This window comes from Amborella trichopoda, chromosome 6 (genome assembly GCF_054954075.1).
Source record: "Amborella trichopoda isolate Santa Cruz 75 chromosome 6, AtrichopodaSantaCruz75HAP2 v2.0, whole genome shotgun sequence".
NCBI lineage: Eukaryota > Viridiplantae > Streptophyta > Magnoliopsida > Amborellales > Amborellaceae > Amborella > Amborella trichopoda.
In genome coordinates, this window is record NC_142341.1 from 11,826,715 (window position 1) to 11,839,974 (window position 13,260).

The 13,260-nt window shown below is 37.4% G+C and overlaps 1 protein-coding gene across 7 annotated transcripts; it reads left to right on the forward strand.

Annotated features, from left to right (window-relative positions):
• The first annotated feature begins 427 nt into the window (after positions 1-427).
• LOC18438121 (ELMO/CED-12 family protein) lies at positions 428-13,260 on the forward strand. 7 transcript variants are annotated; one of them, XR_016056792.1, is made up of 9 exons: positions 428-588; positions 3,917-4,023; positions 4,162-4,230; positions 8,592-8,707; positions 8,828-8,882; positions 11,232-11,572; positions 12,455-12,502; positions 12,781-12,875; positions 12,972-13,260. XR_016056792.1 is itself a non-coding variant. In XM_011626598.3 (9 exons), exons 1-9 carry the CDS (start codon positions 498-500, stop codon positions 13,068-13,070), a joined length of 801 nt encoding a protein of 266 aa, XP_011624900.1. In that variant the 5' UTR covers positions 428-497; the 3' UTR covers positions 13,071-13,260. The 7 variants fall into 7 exon arrangements, 3 of the variants coding, with proteins under 3 accessions (XP_011624900.1, XP_020525533.1, XP_088724735.1); XM_011626598.3 differs by having other exon boundaries at positions 11,452-11,572; XM_020669874.2 differs by having other exon boundaries at positions 11,452-11,572; positions 12,851-12,875.

Sequence of the window (13,260 nt, forward strand, 5' to 3'; positions counted from 1 at the left end):
TTTTCAAAATTTGAAATCCATTTTTTTCTCTTGTTGATGCAACTTGATGTCGATCTGATCAATTTGATGATATTTGAGCATCAAAACAACTTATTCTAGTGAAAATTTTGATGTAGGCTCTAATTTGATTGTTTAGAGGCTAGGCTCTATATAAACTATTCCCAAAAAAAAAATAAAAATAAAAAAAATAAAAAATAAAGTGGTGGCAATGGATCCGAGATATGATCCAAAAGTTGGACTTGGGTCCCGGTTCAGCTGGACCCGACCCGTTGCCATCCCTACCCGTGAAGATCCGGGCGTCGTGCACCTTGGAGCGTTACAAACTTACACTAAATATGGGATCATATTGTCATTAAGAGAGTATGCAGAGACCTTTCGCGTCATTCTCTCTCCTATTTAAAGTGAGCTTGAGACCGCCCGTTACAAATTCGCGCGAACGGAGTACGTGGGTACTGCAACTGCTCCTCTGTCTCTCTTTCTCTCTCTCTCTCTCTGAAATGAGCGTCGAAAGGCAGGGTTCATGTGTAGCAATAAGGATTCTCTCTCATTCTTCTCTCTCTAGGTGCGGACATGGTTCAGGGTCCTCAGGTACTCTCTTTCTTTCTCTGTCCCTTTTTTTCATTTTTTCTTATACGCGAATCAGTTTACTGAAATCAGTCTTATGGATCTCTCTATCTCTCTCTCTCACTCTCACTCTCACTCTTATGTTTGAGATCAATTTACTGAAATCTGCTGTTTTTTCGCTACTTATTATGTGTTCTTGGGCTTTTTTGATGTTCTCCATGTACGATTCGTTTGGTATTCTTCTTTCTAAGTTTGCTAGTCTACTCTCGCTAAACTTTTGCTCTCTGAATCCCTCTATCTGTTTGACCTTTTATGTGTTCTTTGATTTCCCTTTCTATTTTTTAGTATTGTTTTGCAGTTCTTCGGTTCTTTTATTCCATTTATTTAATGGTTTTCCAGTTCTTTTTTTTTTTTTTTGCTATATACTGTCTTCTGCCATGAATCATCATATTCTTTCAAGAATTCTTTGAGTTCCGTGGTTTTGTTGTCAATTTGGATAAGCCTATTCTAGTGCGTAGGATTTCTTGCTTTCTTTATTTCATTCTTTTAATGACTTTTTTTAGGCATTATGAATGTCTTAATTGATTTCCCTGGTTTTCAGTTTATGGTTTGGGCTTTGAAGTTTGAACTATTTTGCTGGATTAATTTGAGATGTAGTCTAGCTTTTCTTTCTCTGATAAATTTTAAGGTTCAAGGAGCTTGAATATCAAATGCTTGTAGTATTATGCTTCTTCCAGCATTAACTTGTGAAATCTCAAATCTAAAAGAGAGCCCCTTTTCTTTGGTCCCACATTGTTTTGACTTTGCCACAAGATTCTGTTGTTGTATAAGTTTTTCTTCTCCGTTCAAAATTGAAAGTTTCAGTTGCTTTGGCTATGTTGGATTTTGCCCGGACCAAGGATCGTATAAGGGCATATGGAACAAATGCAAGGATGCTAAATATAACCTCCACCATGCCTTGGCTCTGTTTGGCATCTCTATCAATGCAACACACGTTCTTGAATTTGGGGCCCCATTAGACGTGCTCATTAGAGGTTTTACAATATTCCTGGAGGGGGGGAAGACAGGAAAGTCAGTTTGAATAAGTTCTTTTGGATTTCCAAGTGGCCATGAAAATAGGTGTTTCATGCTTGTGCATTCATGCTTTGGGGCCCACCAAACACACCACAACCACTGGGAAAATCTGAGCCTGTTTTCTCAGTTGCTAATCTACTTAAAATACTGCAATCCAGGGGCTCATCCAAATGCGACGTAAGGTAATTATTCTGTCTGCCCTTAGCAAATGCAGCAATGTCATAGCAGATCGTCATAAGCTGCTTTGCCATTAGAAATTCACTAGGGTTGGGAGCCACCCCACAGCCTGTCATAAACCATACAGCCTGTCATAAACCATGATGAACAATTGTCACAAATCACGATTGTGGTGATGGATCTTTGTTTTGACAATCCAGAGGTCGTTCTTGACAGAGAGGAAAAAAGCCGTCAAATCATGGCACTAGTTGAGGTAGATCAATTACTCTGCAGGTGAATGGCAGGATACAACCACATACTAAGGTGGTGCTGTACTGGAAAGTAGTGAATTAATTATAAATACTCATTTCCTAGTTGGAGAAATTCTCTGAAACAGCTCGATTCATCCGGTGGGGAAGTTTGATAATTTTAAAAAATAAAGTGTGCCGGGGTTTTTGATGATCTGTATTATTTTAAAATCATCATCATCACCATCAGAGCCTTATCCCAACTATTTGGGGTAAGGCTACACAAATCCTAGTCCACCATTTTTCTTACTTTGAAATATAAATGGCATTTTTTGATGTGTTAGAAATTGGGTTTGGCTTAATGGCAAGCTAAGTCCAAATCCCGTTATGGATTATTTATTTATTTTAAAGCTGTTCCCAAAAAATTTGAAAAACTTACCTGAGCTTTGTTTAGTTGACTGTTTAACTTGGCGAGTCTTGATAGTTTTGGCAGTGAGCAACTTGCCACCAAGTTTGAGTTTTTGAACACGTGGAAGGCAGTATAGAGGCGGAGGGAAGGGTGGTGACAGTTGACAAAAAGGAAGCAATTGCTGTATCGCTTTGTAGCAAAAGAACTTTGGGATGAGAGGGCCGCACAGCCATATTCCCAATGGCCGTACATTGTTTGTCCCATATGGTTTATGCTGATCTTATGAAGGAGAGGGTCAGAGCAATGGCAAAGGGTCCCTTGTGTCACTTGGTGCTGAATGAGAATGATAGGTTTCCATCCTTCCCCCTCCCTTCTTTTACAGTGTTACCAATAAGAAAAGGGTTCCTTGTATTTCTCTTGATAATGTTCTAGTTGAAGAAATCTTAAAAGGAATGAGAGAAGGATGAAGATGAACAAAATCCCTCAAGATTGAGAGCAAATGGTTGCTTTTCATTGTTTACATAATATCCATTCATATGGAACATGTGCAATCACATCAAATCGCACAACTGTTTTGCTTATTACATGAGAATCTGGGGTCATGAAAAGAATTCAAGAATGATATATACTATTATCAGCTTAGTACAAATATAAATCACAAGTAATGATTAGAATGTCTATCCTGGTCTTCTATGTGGACCAAGTAGAGAAACATTTCAATCTAGCTTATGTTTCAAGCTTGCTAATACCAAGTTAACATAAAACATTTTAACCTATGACAATGACTGGCTATTTATCCATTGCACCGAGTCAATATGACCAGATTTTGTTATGATCATATTGTCAATGTTTAGGAATTTGGAAGCCACTGCCTAGGACGCTTCGTGACCACCTAGGCCCGGTCACATCCTCATGATTGTGGCACCCCAAAGGCAACATTGTGCTAGAGGGGGAGGAGTTCGGATGGAGAGAGAGAGAGAGAGAGAGAGCCGTCGAATTGTTCGATGAGGAGAGTGCATGAAGAACTCCAAGTGAGCGAGCCCTCTATAAGTGTTCGATGATGAGAGCATGAGAAGGACTCTAAAGTGTTAAATGAGCACAAAGAAGAAGAAGAAGAAGTGGGCAAGGCAGGCCAAGGGCCCCAACTAGGCATTTTCCTAGAGACCCTTCCACACTAGGCCCCATGGCCCTAGGTGATGCTCCTAGGGTCCTTGATGAACTAGGCCCTGAGGCAGCCAAACTTTACAACACCACTTATTGTTAGTTATCTTTTGGGTTGCTGGGACAGTAACATGCTATGATAGCAGAGATTGTGGTGTTTTTGTCCCCTAATGCTGCTCGTGTGGAAAATTTTGAACTTGCATTGCCTTTGCACAAGTCAAGTTCATACTTTTCAGAGACTTCTCTTGTTCTACAAATTTTAATGATCCATGATCTAATCATCCTGGATACTTGTTTTTTGTAGCTATAACTAGTGGAACACCAGCATGGCTTGGGAGGGGTCTTTCTTGTGTGTGCATTCAACGCAAGGGAACTTATGAGCGAATTTGTGCCACTTTGACTCCAATACAGGCAAGCCTTAATAAAACAGTAGTGAAGAAAATAGAACATTTGTTGGTTCCCATTTTCTACAATACTTTATATTGCCATCACTAACTGTCTTATCTTTGATATGCATCACTGATGTTTTTTATTCGTTGCTTGTTGCAGGAAGAAAGATTGCGGCGCTTGAAAAATCGCATGAAGGTTGACTTTGATTCTTCAAGGCCTGATCACCAGGTGAAACTTGCCCTCAATGCAATATCTACTTGTCTACATGTTTGATATGCAATTAGTTCATTTCTTCGGATGAGGCTTTTCATCCTGTGCACAAGTAGAGTCTGTAAATGTACAAATCTCACCTTATACAGCTTAAGGAGAAGGCAAGGGACTACCATGCATACTTAAACTCTCACTGTCTTAACTTTTTTACTACCATTTATTAATCGTAAGGATTCTGGTCTTCTACAAATATGTAATGGATCACTGCTTGGTCAAGTTCTGCTGTTTCTCTCGTGAGTATGATTGGCCTTGCGGTGGTAGAAATTAGTTCACAGGCATATGCGCTTTCCCATTTTATAGTAAGTTAGCTATAAATTGAAACTAGAGACATAACAGCTGATTGGGTAATTGATTGACATTGAACTTAAAGAGTAATGGCTGAAAGTTAAGTGTTCTAGCTGCTTTGTTATGTCACACAATGGTAAATGGTTACACTTGACTATGTTTTATGCAAACTTCCCAAAGACTCGAATCCCATTAGTTTCAGAAATACAAGCTATTTTTTCATATGAATTTGTGGTCTAGGACATTCTGGACAAACCAACAAAGTTATTTTGTTGCTACTAATTGTGGCACTTGCTAGAACTTTTTGTTAGGGATGTCTGATACCATATTGTTCCGTAAATATTGGAGTGTACTATCTAAGCTATAGAAAGGTTGAGCTTTACTTTGCTAGGATGTGTGACATATCTTTTTGGTACCATCCCAAGTGTTGATTTTTAATGCCAGAAATGCTTAGAAAGTGTGTGTGGTTGGGATAGGAAAAGAATTTCAGGTTTACGAATGGTCGAAGAACTAAGAAGGGTGAAGACCTTAAACTTTCCCTTAACCCGTCCCAAGCCCGGGTGAATGGGGTGGGTTGTGTTAGGTAGGCAGCCAACGTAAAACTTTGCCAAAATTTCTCATGAGTCCGGAATATAAAACATCTCATGATGAAATACATCCCGAGTATATTGAGGTTTTTATGTAGGACTAAACCAATATTGACAAACAAAGTATGTTTAGTTCCGTGGTCCTCATCGTTGAAAATTTGGGATCCTGTTTTGCATATTTGCACCACCAAAGGACTTATGACAGATGTGAAGCCCCCCCGTCCAGCTTTCCACGTCTCCCTTGATCCTTCAATCGTCTTCCAGTGATATCTGTTACTGTAAAAATTGGTTTCAATCGAGTTAGGGGTTTCTTATTGAACTTCCATCATCCATACTTGTATATTTATTGCTCTGCCTTGATGGGCCATGGATATGGTATTTGTAGTCTTATTTATGGGTTTCTTGCTTTACACTTAGAGCCGTTTCTAGGGTTTTGGCTCCTTACCTTCATGGTTCATGTCTCATTATTCTGAAGCCTTAACTTGGGTTCATCATTCCAAGTTTTTTTCACTTATGCTGAAATTTTCATTATAATTTTCGTAGTTTCTTTAGACGTTTATCATCCCTACCTTCATATCCTCATGCTCTCTTCTGCAAAAGGCATCATTATTTATATTTCTCTTTTCCTTGTTATGATTCCTAGTACTTGGTACTGTAATAGGAAGTTCTCTTACGTTATAGGGTTTCTAACTTGATCGCAACATAGCATTTTGAAATTTTCTTAAAACAATGTGAAAAGTTGCTTAAAAGAAAACAAAATATCAATCTCTTTGATAACTAAAGAAAAAAAAGTTGCATGCACGTATAGTTACATACATAGATAATTATAAAATGAAGATAAAATAACGGCAGAAATTACAAGCCAAAAGGAAAAAGATGAAAATGAAAGACAGAAATGTGTTGTAACACCAACGTTATTAGGATTGTACATGAGTGTAATGAAATAGAGGGTGGTTTTCAAAGGCCTGGACAGTTATATAGGGATTGGCAGGTTTTTGGAACTGGTTACAATTTGTTGACTCAAATTGGGGGTTCATGAGGTCGAATGTTCTTGGGAATATGGTAGGCTTGTAGGCAAGGTTTTGATAGGGTTGGGGAGCCGTTTGGGTTAAGATCAGGTCTGTAAAAGATGGGGAAACCTACCCGAAATTCACAGTACAACAAGGCTTAGGACATTGCAGGGAGGATTTTTGAAAGATGGGGCTATGTTCCAATTGGAGTTTGGTTAGGTGGTAGAGAGATTCAAACTAGTGATGGATTTCAGAGGTTGGAGCGATCTGATCGTCATGGAAAGACCGGTCCATATCAGATAATATGAATATGGTAAGGGAAAATTACCAGTGGTTAATGTGGGCATCAGAAGGTGATACTAGGAACAGGAAGTTAGGGGTTCAGGCCAAGGAATTAGTCCTGGGGTTTCCAGGTCCAGCAAATAGGGTGAAATAGTTATGTATCGGGGTTAAAGTAGGTCTGATAATTATAATAGGATGGATAGAAGGTTGAATGGAGGTTTGCTAGATTGCTTGGATTGAATTAAGCTTATTAGTTTTAATTAAACTATGGACTTGTGATACAAGGAAGAGGGAGATAGAAAATAAACAAACTAAAAAAATAAAATAAAAATAAAGGGATGAGATATTATGCCCTCTCTGGGTTTGAAGGGAGTCTACCCCAAAAAAGTTATTTTCACAAGACCCAAAATAAATTATTGTTCTCATTTTTTGCCCAATATTTACATATTTATAGGATAAATAAAAATCATAATAAGCAAATTTGCTTTAATAAAAACTAAATCCTAACCCTTCATCTTTTAAAATTAAACATCTAATTTTATCCCTCACCTCTGTACAAGAAAAGAAAACACAAATGCCCTAAAAGAAAACTAGAAACCCAAATAACTCCAAACCTAATTTCAATCTTCTAAAAAACTTCATAAAAGTAAAAATGCTAATTGCATCAAGTTGACTTGTTTAGAGCTGAGATGAGGGACTTACATTTTTGCAGGAGTTGGCCTTGCATAGTAGTTGGCGCATGTTATACCTCTATATTTGTCATTCCTTGGAAAAAAAGGGTAAGTTAAATATATCTTAAATCTTCCTCTTCCCCAGAATAAGGTACTGGAAGATTTCCTTTGTAATTTTAGGAAACTAGTCCCTTTGTAACTAGGAAGATAAACTAGCTTGTAAAACAAAAAAGAAAAGGGACACACTTACCAATACTAAATTTGCAAAATTTATGACTACCACAATTTTCCAAGAAGGTTTAATCGTTAAAGAAGATTGCTAAATTCCTTGGCCTAGGGTTTCTAAAACTCAAGTGGTTCGATGGGGGGCCCACCTATGTGCTAGTCTTGACACAGTTCTTGGTGGTGGTCTTGGGTGGTCCCCTACCATGAAGGAAACAAAACCATAACTAATAGATGCAAAGAAAAAAGAAAGGGTTAAAAAAATACGACAAACAAAAAGTAGATAAGAAAAAGAATGCAGCAGAAAAATAGAAGGAATTGGGGATTTGAGGTGGGGGCATGAAGGAGGGGTTGTGGCACAACGTCCAAGGTTCAAATCCCACCAGTAACCTGCCTCAAAACATAAGGTAGAATAAGAAATGAAAGAAAAGAAAAACATTTTAAATAAGGCATGTGTGGTGAGGTTTCAAGCAGCAAAAGGAGGTTTTGAGGACTTAAATGTAGAAATAAATAACAAGAAGGCAGAAGGAAAGATTAGAAAAATATTTCTTGCTGGAAACTATTTTGGCGAGGTTTTCAACCACTTGGTAGCAAACTCTAGGTCGGTAGAGGTCCAATCATGACTCACCTAGTGGTTAATGATAAATTAACACATTTACTTCAACTTGTGCTGTGCAATATCTTGCACAAGTAGATTCATTTGCCATTCAACTATTATCAATAGTGTTTGACATAGCATAAACATGGGGCATTTTCCTTTCTTTTCTTTTTTTCTTTTTTTTTTGGGACATGTAGGTCTTTCAAACTTTTCAAAATGTTACATGCACAACTTCTCGGAAAAAATGAAAAGGACATGCATATCAACTATCAAGTTATCAACTGTGATGGTTCAGAGTAAGAAAACTTAGACAAAAAAAGTCATACTCCTCTGTATCTGTCAACTTAGATATAAATCTGTATAATTTTATGAATACTTGCTATTTTGTATTTATATTATTTTGTTTTATTGTAGTCTTTAATTAGAACTGTACTTCATTAGTTATTTCGGAGCATTACACATAAATATGCTAGGAATGCATGATTAAACTAATTGAGGTAAGACTTCAAAGAAATTATGTTGTCATTTCTAAATGCATTGCTATCTAAATGACAAAAAAAGCGTACTCCCCATTAATGTTCTCATTAGCTGTGTGAGCATGGTTTGCACTAGAATATTTCTTGCTGTCTTTTTATATGATTATCACGATATTTTGTGCTAACAGGAAGCTTTGAGGGCTCTGTGGAATGCTACTTACCCTGAAACAAAGCTTCAAGGTCTAATATCTGAACAATGGAAGGAAATGGGATGGCAAGGAAGAGATCCATCAACTGACTTTAGGTTCTAATACTCTCCTTTAAAGTTCCAAAAATTAGTAGGTCCTCTTTCTTAGTAACTACATTAGTGGTTCTTTATCTGCTTCTGATTAACGTAGACATTTTTTTTTATTCTGATTACCAGGGGAGCTGGCTTTATTTCTTTGGAGAACTTACTCTTCTTTGCAAAAACATTTTCCGTAAGATACATCTCCTGCTACTTGTGGGCTGTTCTTCTTTTGTCCTACTGTATTGTAAAGAAACTAGGGAAAGTTAACTACTCACTGCTTTGCAATTTACCTATCTGTTTATGAGGATATTCTTGTTTTGTAGATTTTCATTTAGTTGGGTTTGTCGTCTACAGAGTTAAGAATAAAACTCATGTACATTTAGGAATAGAAATAACTATCAGTAATGTCGCCCAGGCTAGTTGTAGCTTTCTATTCTTTGATCAGAACTGTTTTTTTTAAGTACTTGTATTGAAATATTAGAAAATTACATAATTAGAACAAAAAAAGACGGCAGCCTACAAGTTAGGTGCTCAGAGAACAAACTAGAGGGAAAAAGACGAAGAAGAGAAAAAAGAATGGAGGGAGAAAGAGGGGCAATTTAAATACAGCATAATGCAAAAACTGGTAACACACAGTTGATGCTAAAACAAGTGACACACTATCGGTGGACAGTTGGACATCCAATGAGCAAGCAAATAACTACTGTGGATCTGATGCTCTTTCTGCTTCGTACACTGGTACATCAAGATGCAGGCTTACTTTGATCAGAACTGTTGTATCCGGGGATTAGATATTTGTGTGCCCGTATACTTGTTAACCTTCTGCTTTGGATGATTTCTAATTAGAAAAAGACAGTGTATGCTATTCTAGATTAAAGATATTTTAAGGATGCAGAGAAAGGAGTGGTTGTATAGTTTGCCTACGTTTTTTATGTGAGATGTGACCAAGTACCGAGGAATAGTACAAACCAGATTCTTCTCAACAAAATGCTAATGGAATACAGTCATACTGTCATATGCACAGCACTTTTGTAGTTTGCAAAGGTGATTTTGATTGTTAGATCATGTAAAGGACATCATTTGCCTGTAGTAGAAGTTGGATGGAGCAACTGTACAAATTTTATTTGGGGAGCATGAAAAAACATGTTAGAAATACTTGTTAAAAGAACAATGAATTTTGTTGTGGGCATGATAATCTTTATAGTGTGGTGGTAGTATTTAGTCATTGTTTTATGCTCATATGTGTATATGTGGGTAGGAAAAACTATGGTGAGTTTGCACCGAATGGCTAATGCTGAATACTAACTTTGGTTAGCCTCTGAGATATCCGATCTTTGATCAGACGGCTTAAAGTGTATTTTATATTTGAATTTTACTTTTTATTTTAGTAATCATATTGACCTGAAATTTGGGGCATGTGTAGTTCTTATTGGGTGTCAACTTGTTAAAAATAATAATTCCAATAAAATAAAATGACCAAAATATATGTATGTATGCATGTTCATAGGAATATGTTTAGCGAGTAGTAAATAAATTTCCCTCAAAACAGTATATCCTAAAAGATTAACATGGTAGAAGCGTTTGCATCTAAAGGAGGAAATGCTTTTGCCAACCTTGGGGTTCCTACATATTTTTCATTATTCCATTGTTAGCGGTTACTGATTTTGTTCTCGTATTGCCTGCACATTTTGAGATTTATCTCATGCTCTGGTGATTGTAAACTGATTTAATTGTGAAGAATTTCTCATTAGGACTGGAATATTATAAATTAATCAAGGAAGTGGATGTTCAACTATTGAAGATTCTTGTTGAATCTTCAAGTCTTTCATTAAGTGTGTTCTACATTTGAACCCTCTCTAACAACAGTAATAGAATAGAAAAAATTGATATCGAATATAAGGTGAATCATCATGATGTGCTCGATCTTCTTTACCAGTTACTATATTGTGGTATATTACTTTGATTGCTCAAAGTGTTAGATATTCTTAACTGTAGCATCTATTACCATAGCCTGGGCCACCAAATGTGGGTATCTCACAATCCTAATTCAATACACGATAACAGAATTGTCATCTCATTTCTTTGGCTAGTTAGGTATTCTTGAGTTTGCTCTTGACTGATCTTTAGCCTGGGCCACCTAATATGGGTATCTCACAATCCAAATTGAATACACGATAACAGAATTGTCATCTCATTTCTCTGGCTGGTTAGGTATTCTTGAGTTTGCTCTTGACTGATTTTTCTATGAGAGTGATGTCCATTGCCTTTTGTTGAGAAAGGCAAGGAGAATTTTGTGGTACGAGATGACAATGGATAATCACTCCATATATGTCCAATTGACTTCTATGGCTCAAAGTTCTCCTGCATGAGGGAATTGGTTATCCCAATTCTCATATCCATGCTTGTTAAGAATTCGTTTGAATGCTCTTCTAAATGTATGCTACGATTCCTTTGGATGTGTTTTTTTTTTCTTTTTCTTTTTATCTTCTTGTTTGTTGCCTGGAATTTCTCTTTCACATGCTGACCTTGTACGCTGCAGATGCAAAGATCTTTTTGAGAAGCATACAGGACATTTCTGGTTGTCCCTTGGTTAACAAAATATGTGAAGCAATCATGTTACAAGGAATATTTTGTGGAACTATACTTTTCTGTTCTCCATTTCTGTGTCATCCTTGAATTTGCAATCCAAGATATTAATTCAACATTAGTAACTTTTCAACAATTGTGACTTAAGGTTCTAAATGAATCTAGTATGGCAGACTTCGTTCCAGCGACTACTGAAGAAGCAGAGAGGGAAAAGAGCCACTTGGGAGTACCCATTTGCTGTAGCTGGTGTAAACATTACCTTCATGATCATGCAGATGTTAGATCTACATTCCCGTAAGGGTCATTGCCAGTCTTTTTTTCTGCTTTGGGATTTACTTCACCATTGCTTATAGTATCAAAATCCGTATTTCATTCCTAATTTATCCTTAGAAATAGATGAATTACAAAGAAAAATACTAAGACTCCATTGATTTTAAACACTTCTACAAAATAATGCAGGTCTTGAAAAGATTGCCAGTATGATAGTAGTTTAAGGAAGAGATTTATTGTGTCTGCTTGATATAATACGATGCCACGTTTTTCTTTGTTTTTCGGAATGTCCCCCTCCCTCCCCCCATCCCTCTATCTATCTCTCTGTCTGTCGATCCATCTATCATTATATCTATCGATTCTATTTGTTTGTGGTGGCCTGCCCTAAGAATGAAAGAGAAAGGCATGTGCATGGCAGAGCAGTGCTGGTATTTCCACTGCATTTTTTTTTTTTTTTGGAGAGAGAGAGAGTGAGAGCATTGCAGCAACTTAATATTGCCGGCTGGCTATTTTACATGGCTGCATGTGAAGACAGCTCTTTACCATCTGCAGATGAGATGGGGATGGGATGGATGGATTCCTCCCCCCAAAAAAATGGGAAAAAAAAAAAGAGAAAAGAAAAGATGTCATTTGTGAGTATTACATGTACATTTGAATGATTTCTAAAACCAGCAATAATTCACTTGCTTTTCTGTCACTTGTTTTCTTATTCTTATCTCCTGAAGGGTCAGTAATATGATTTTAACTCATGGAATGTCCATTTTTTTAGCAGAGAACATAGAATTATCATTTCATTGTTTACTGAATATATGATGAAACTCAGTTATCAAATGACAACATTTCATCTGATTAATATTCCTTCTTGGAACCAATCTAAAGTTGATCATTGCTCTTGCTTTCTTATAGCGAAACCCAGCACATTGATTGGGACAATCTTCATGCAGATGCTCTCAGGTAAGCCATCAGTGTCTAGCCAACAAGTCTACGTACAACCATGTTGCTAAATTAGTTCTGTAGGATGTGTACTTGGTGAAATAATTCTCTCTCTCTCTCTCTCTCTCTCTCTCGCTCTCACTCTCGCTCTCGCTCGCTCGCTCTTCACTCTCTGTCTCAATTGCTTGCTCTTCACACATGCATGCAAACATGCATTTAGAGAGAGTGCAATAAACCCGTATGGGCAATCTTCTATCCAATCCAGAGATTCATTTTAAGTGGGGTTTCACAATTTTCAGAATATGAGTGGGCCTTTGACTTGCTTTACTGTGTGGCTTTCATGGTTATGGATGAACAATGGCTTGCCAGGAATGCCTCCTACATGGATTTCAATGTACATTCCATCCCCCAGCAATTGCTATATTACATATGGCTTTTGGGAAATATTCTTTTTGGTACTGATGCTGCGGTTTTTGGTTTGGCCCCTCAGGATGTGCTAAAATCTACACGGTCTCAGCTAGAGCGCGAATTTCTTTTGGACGATGTGCTGCGAATTGAGGACATGCCCTCGTACAGCCTTCTCTCTTAGCAATCTCCCTCTCTCTCTCTCTCTCTCTCACTCTGGGCAATGTGCTGCAGAATGAGGACATGCCTTCGTACAGCCTGCTGTCTCTCTCTCTCTTTCTCTCTCTCCAGTTTTGTTGTAAATAGATTAATATCTCTAATTGATTTTATTGCCGGCCGTGAGCTAGGGCTATGACAGCACCAATTTTCAAGCA

Excerpts from the sequence above, each read along its gene's own strand:
- LOC18438121 (XM_011626598.3), top strand. The coding sequence starts at position 498 with ATGAGCGTCGAAAGGCAGGGTTCATGTGTAGCAATAAGGATTCTCTCT. Across the intron at positions 11,573-12,454 it reads GATGTTAGATCTACATTCCC|CGAAACCCAGCACATTGATT; the intron begins GTAAGGGTCATT and ends GCTTTCTTATAG. Across the intron at positions 12,876-12,971 it reads CCTCCTACATGGATTTCAAT|GATGTGCTAAAATCTACACG; the intron begins GTACATTCCATC and ends TTGGCCCCTCAG.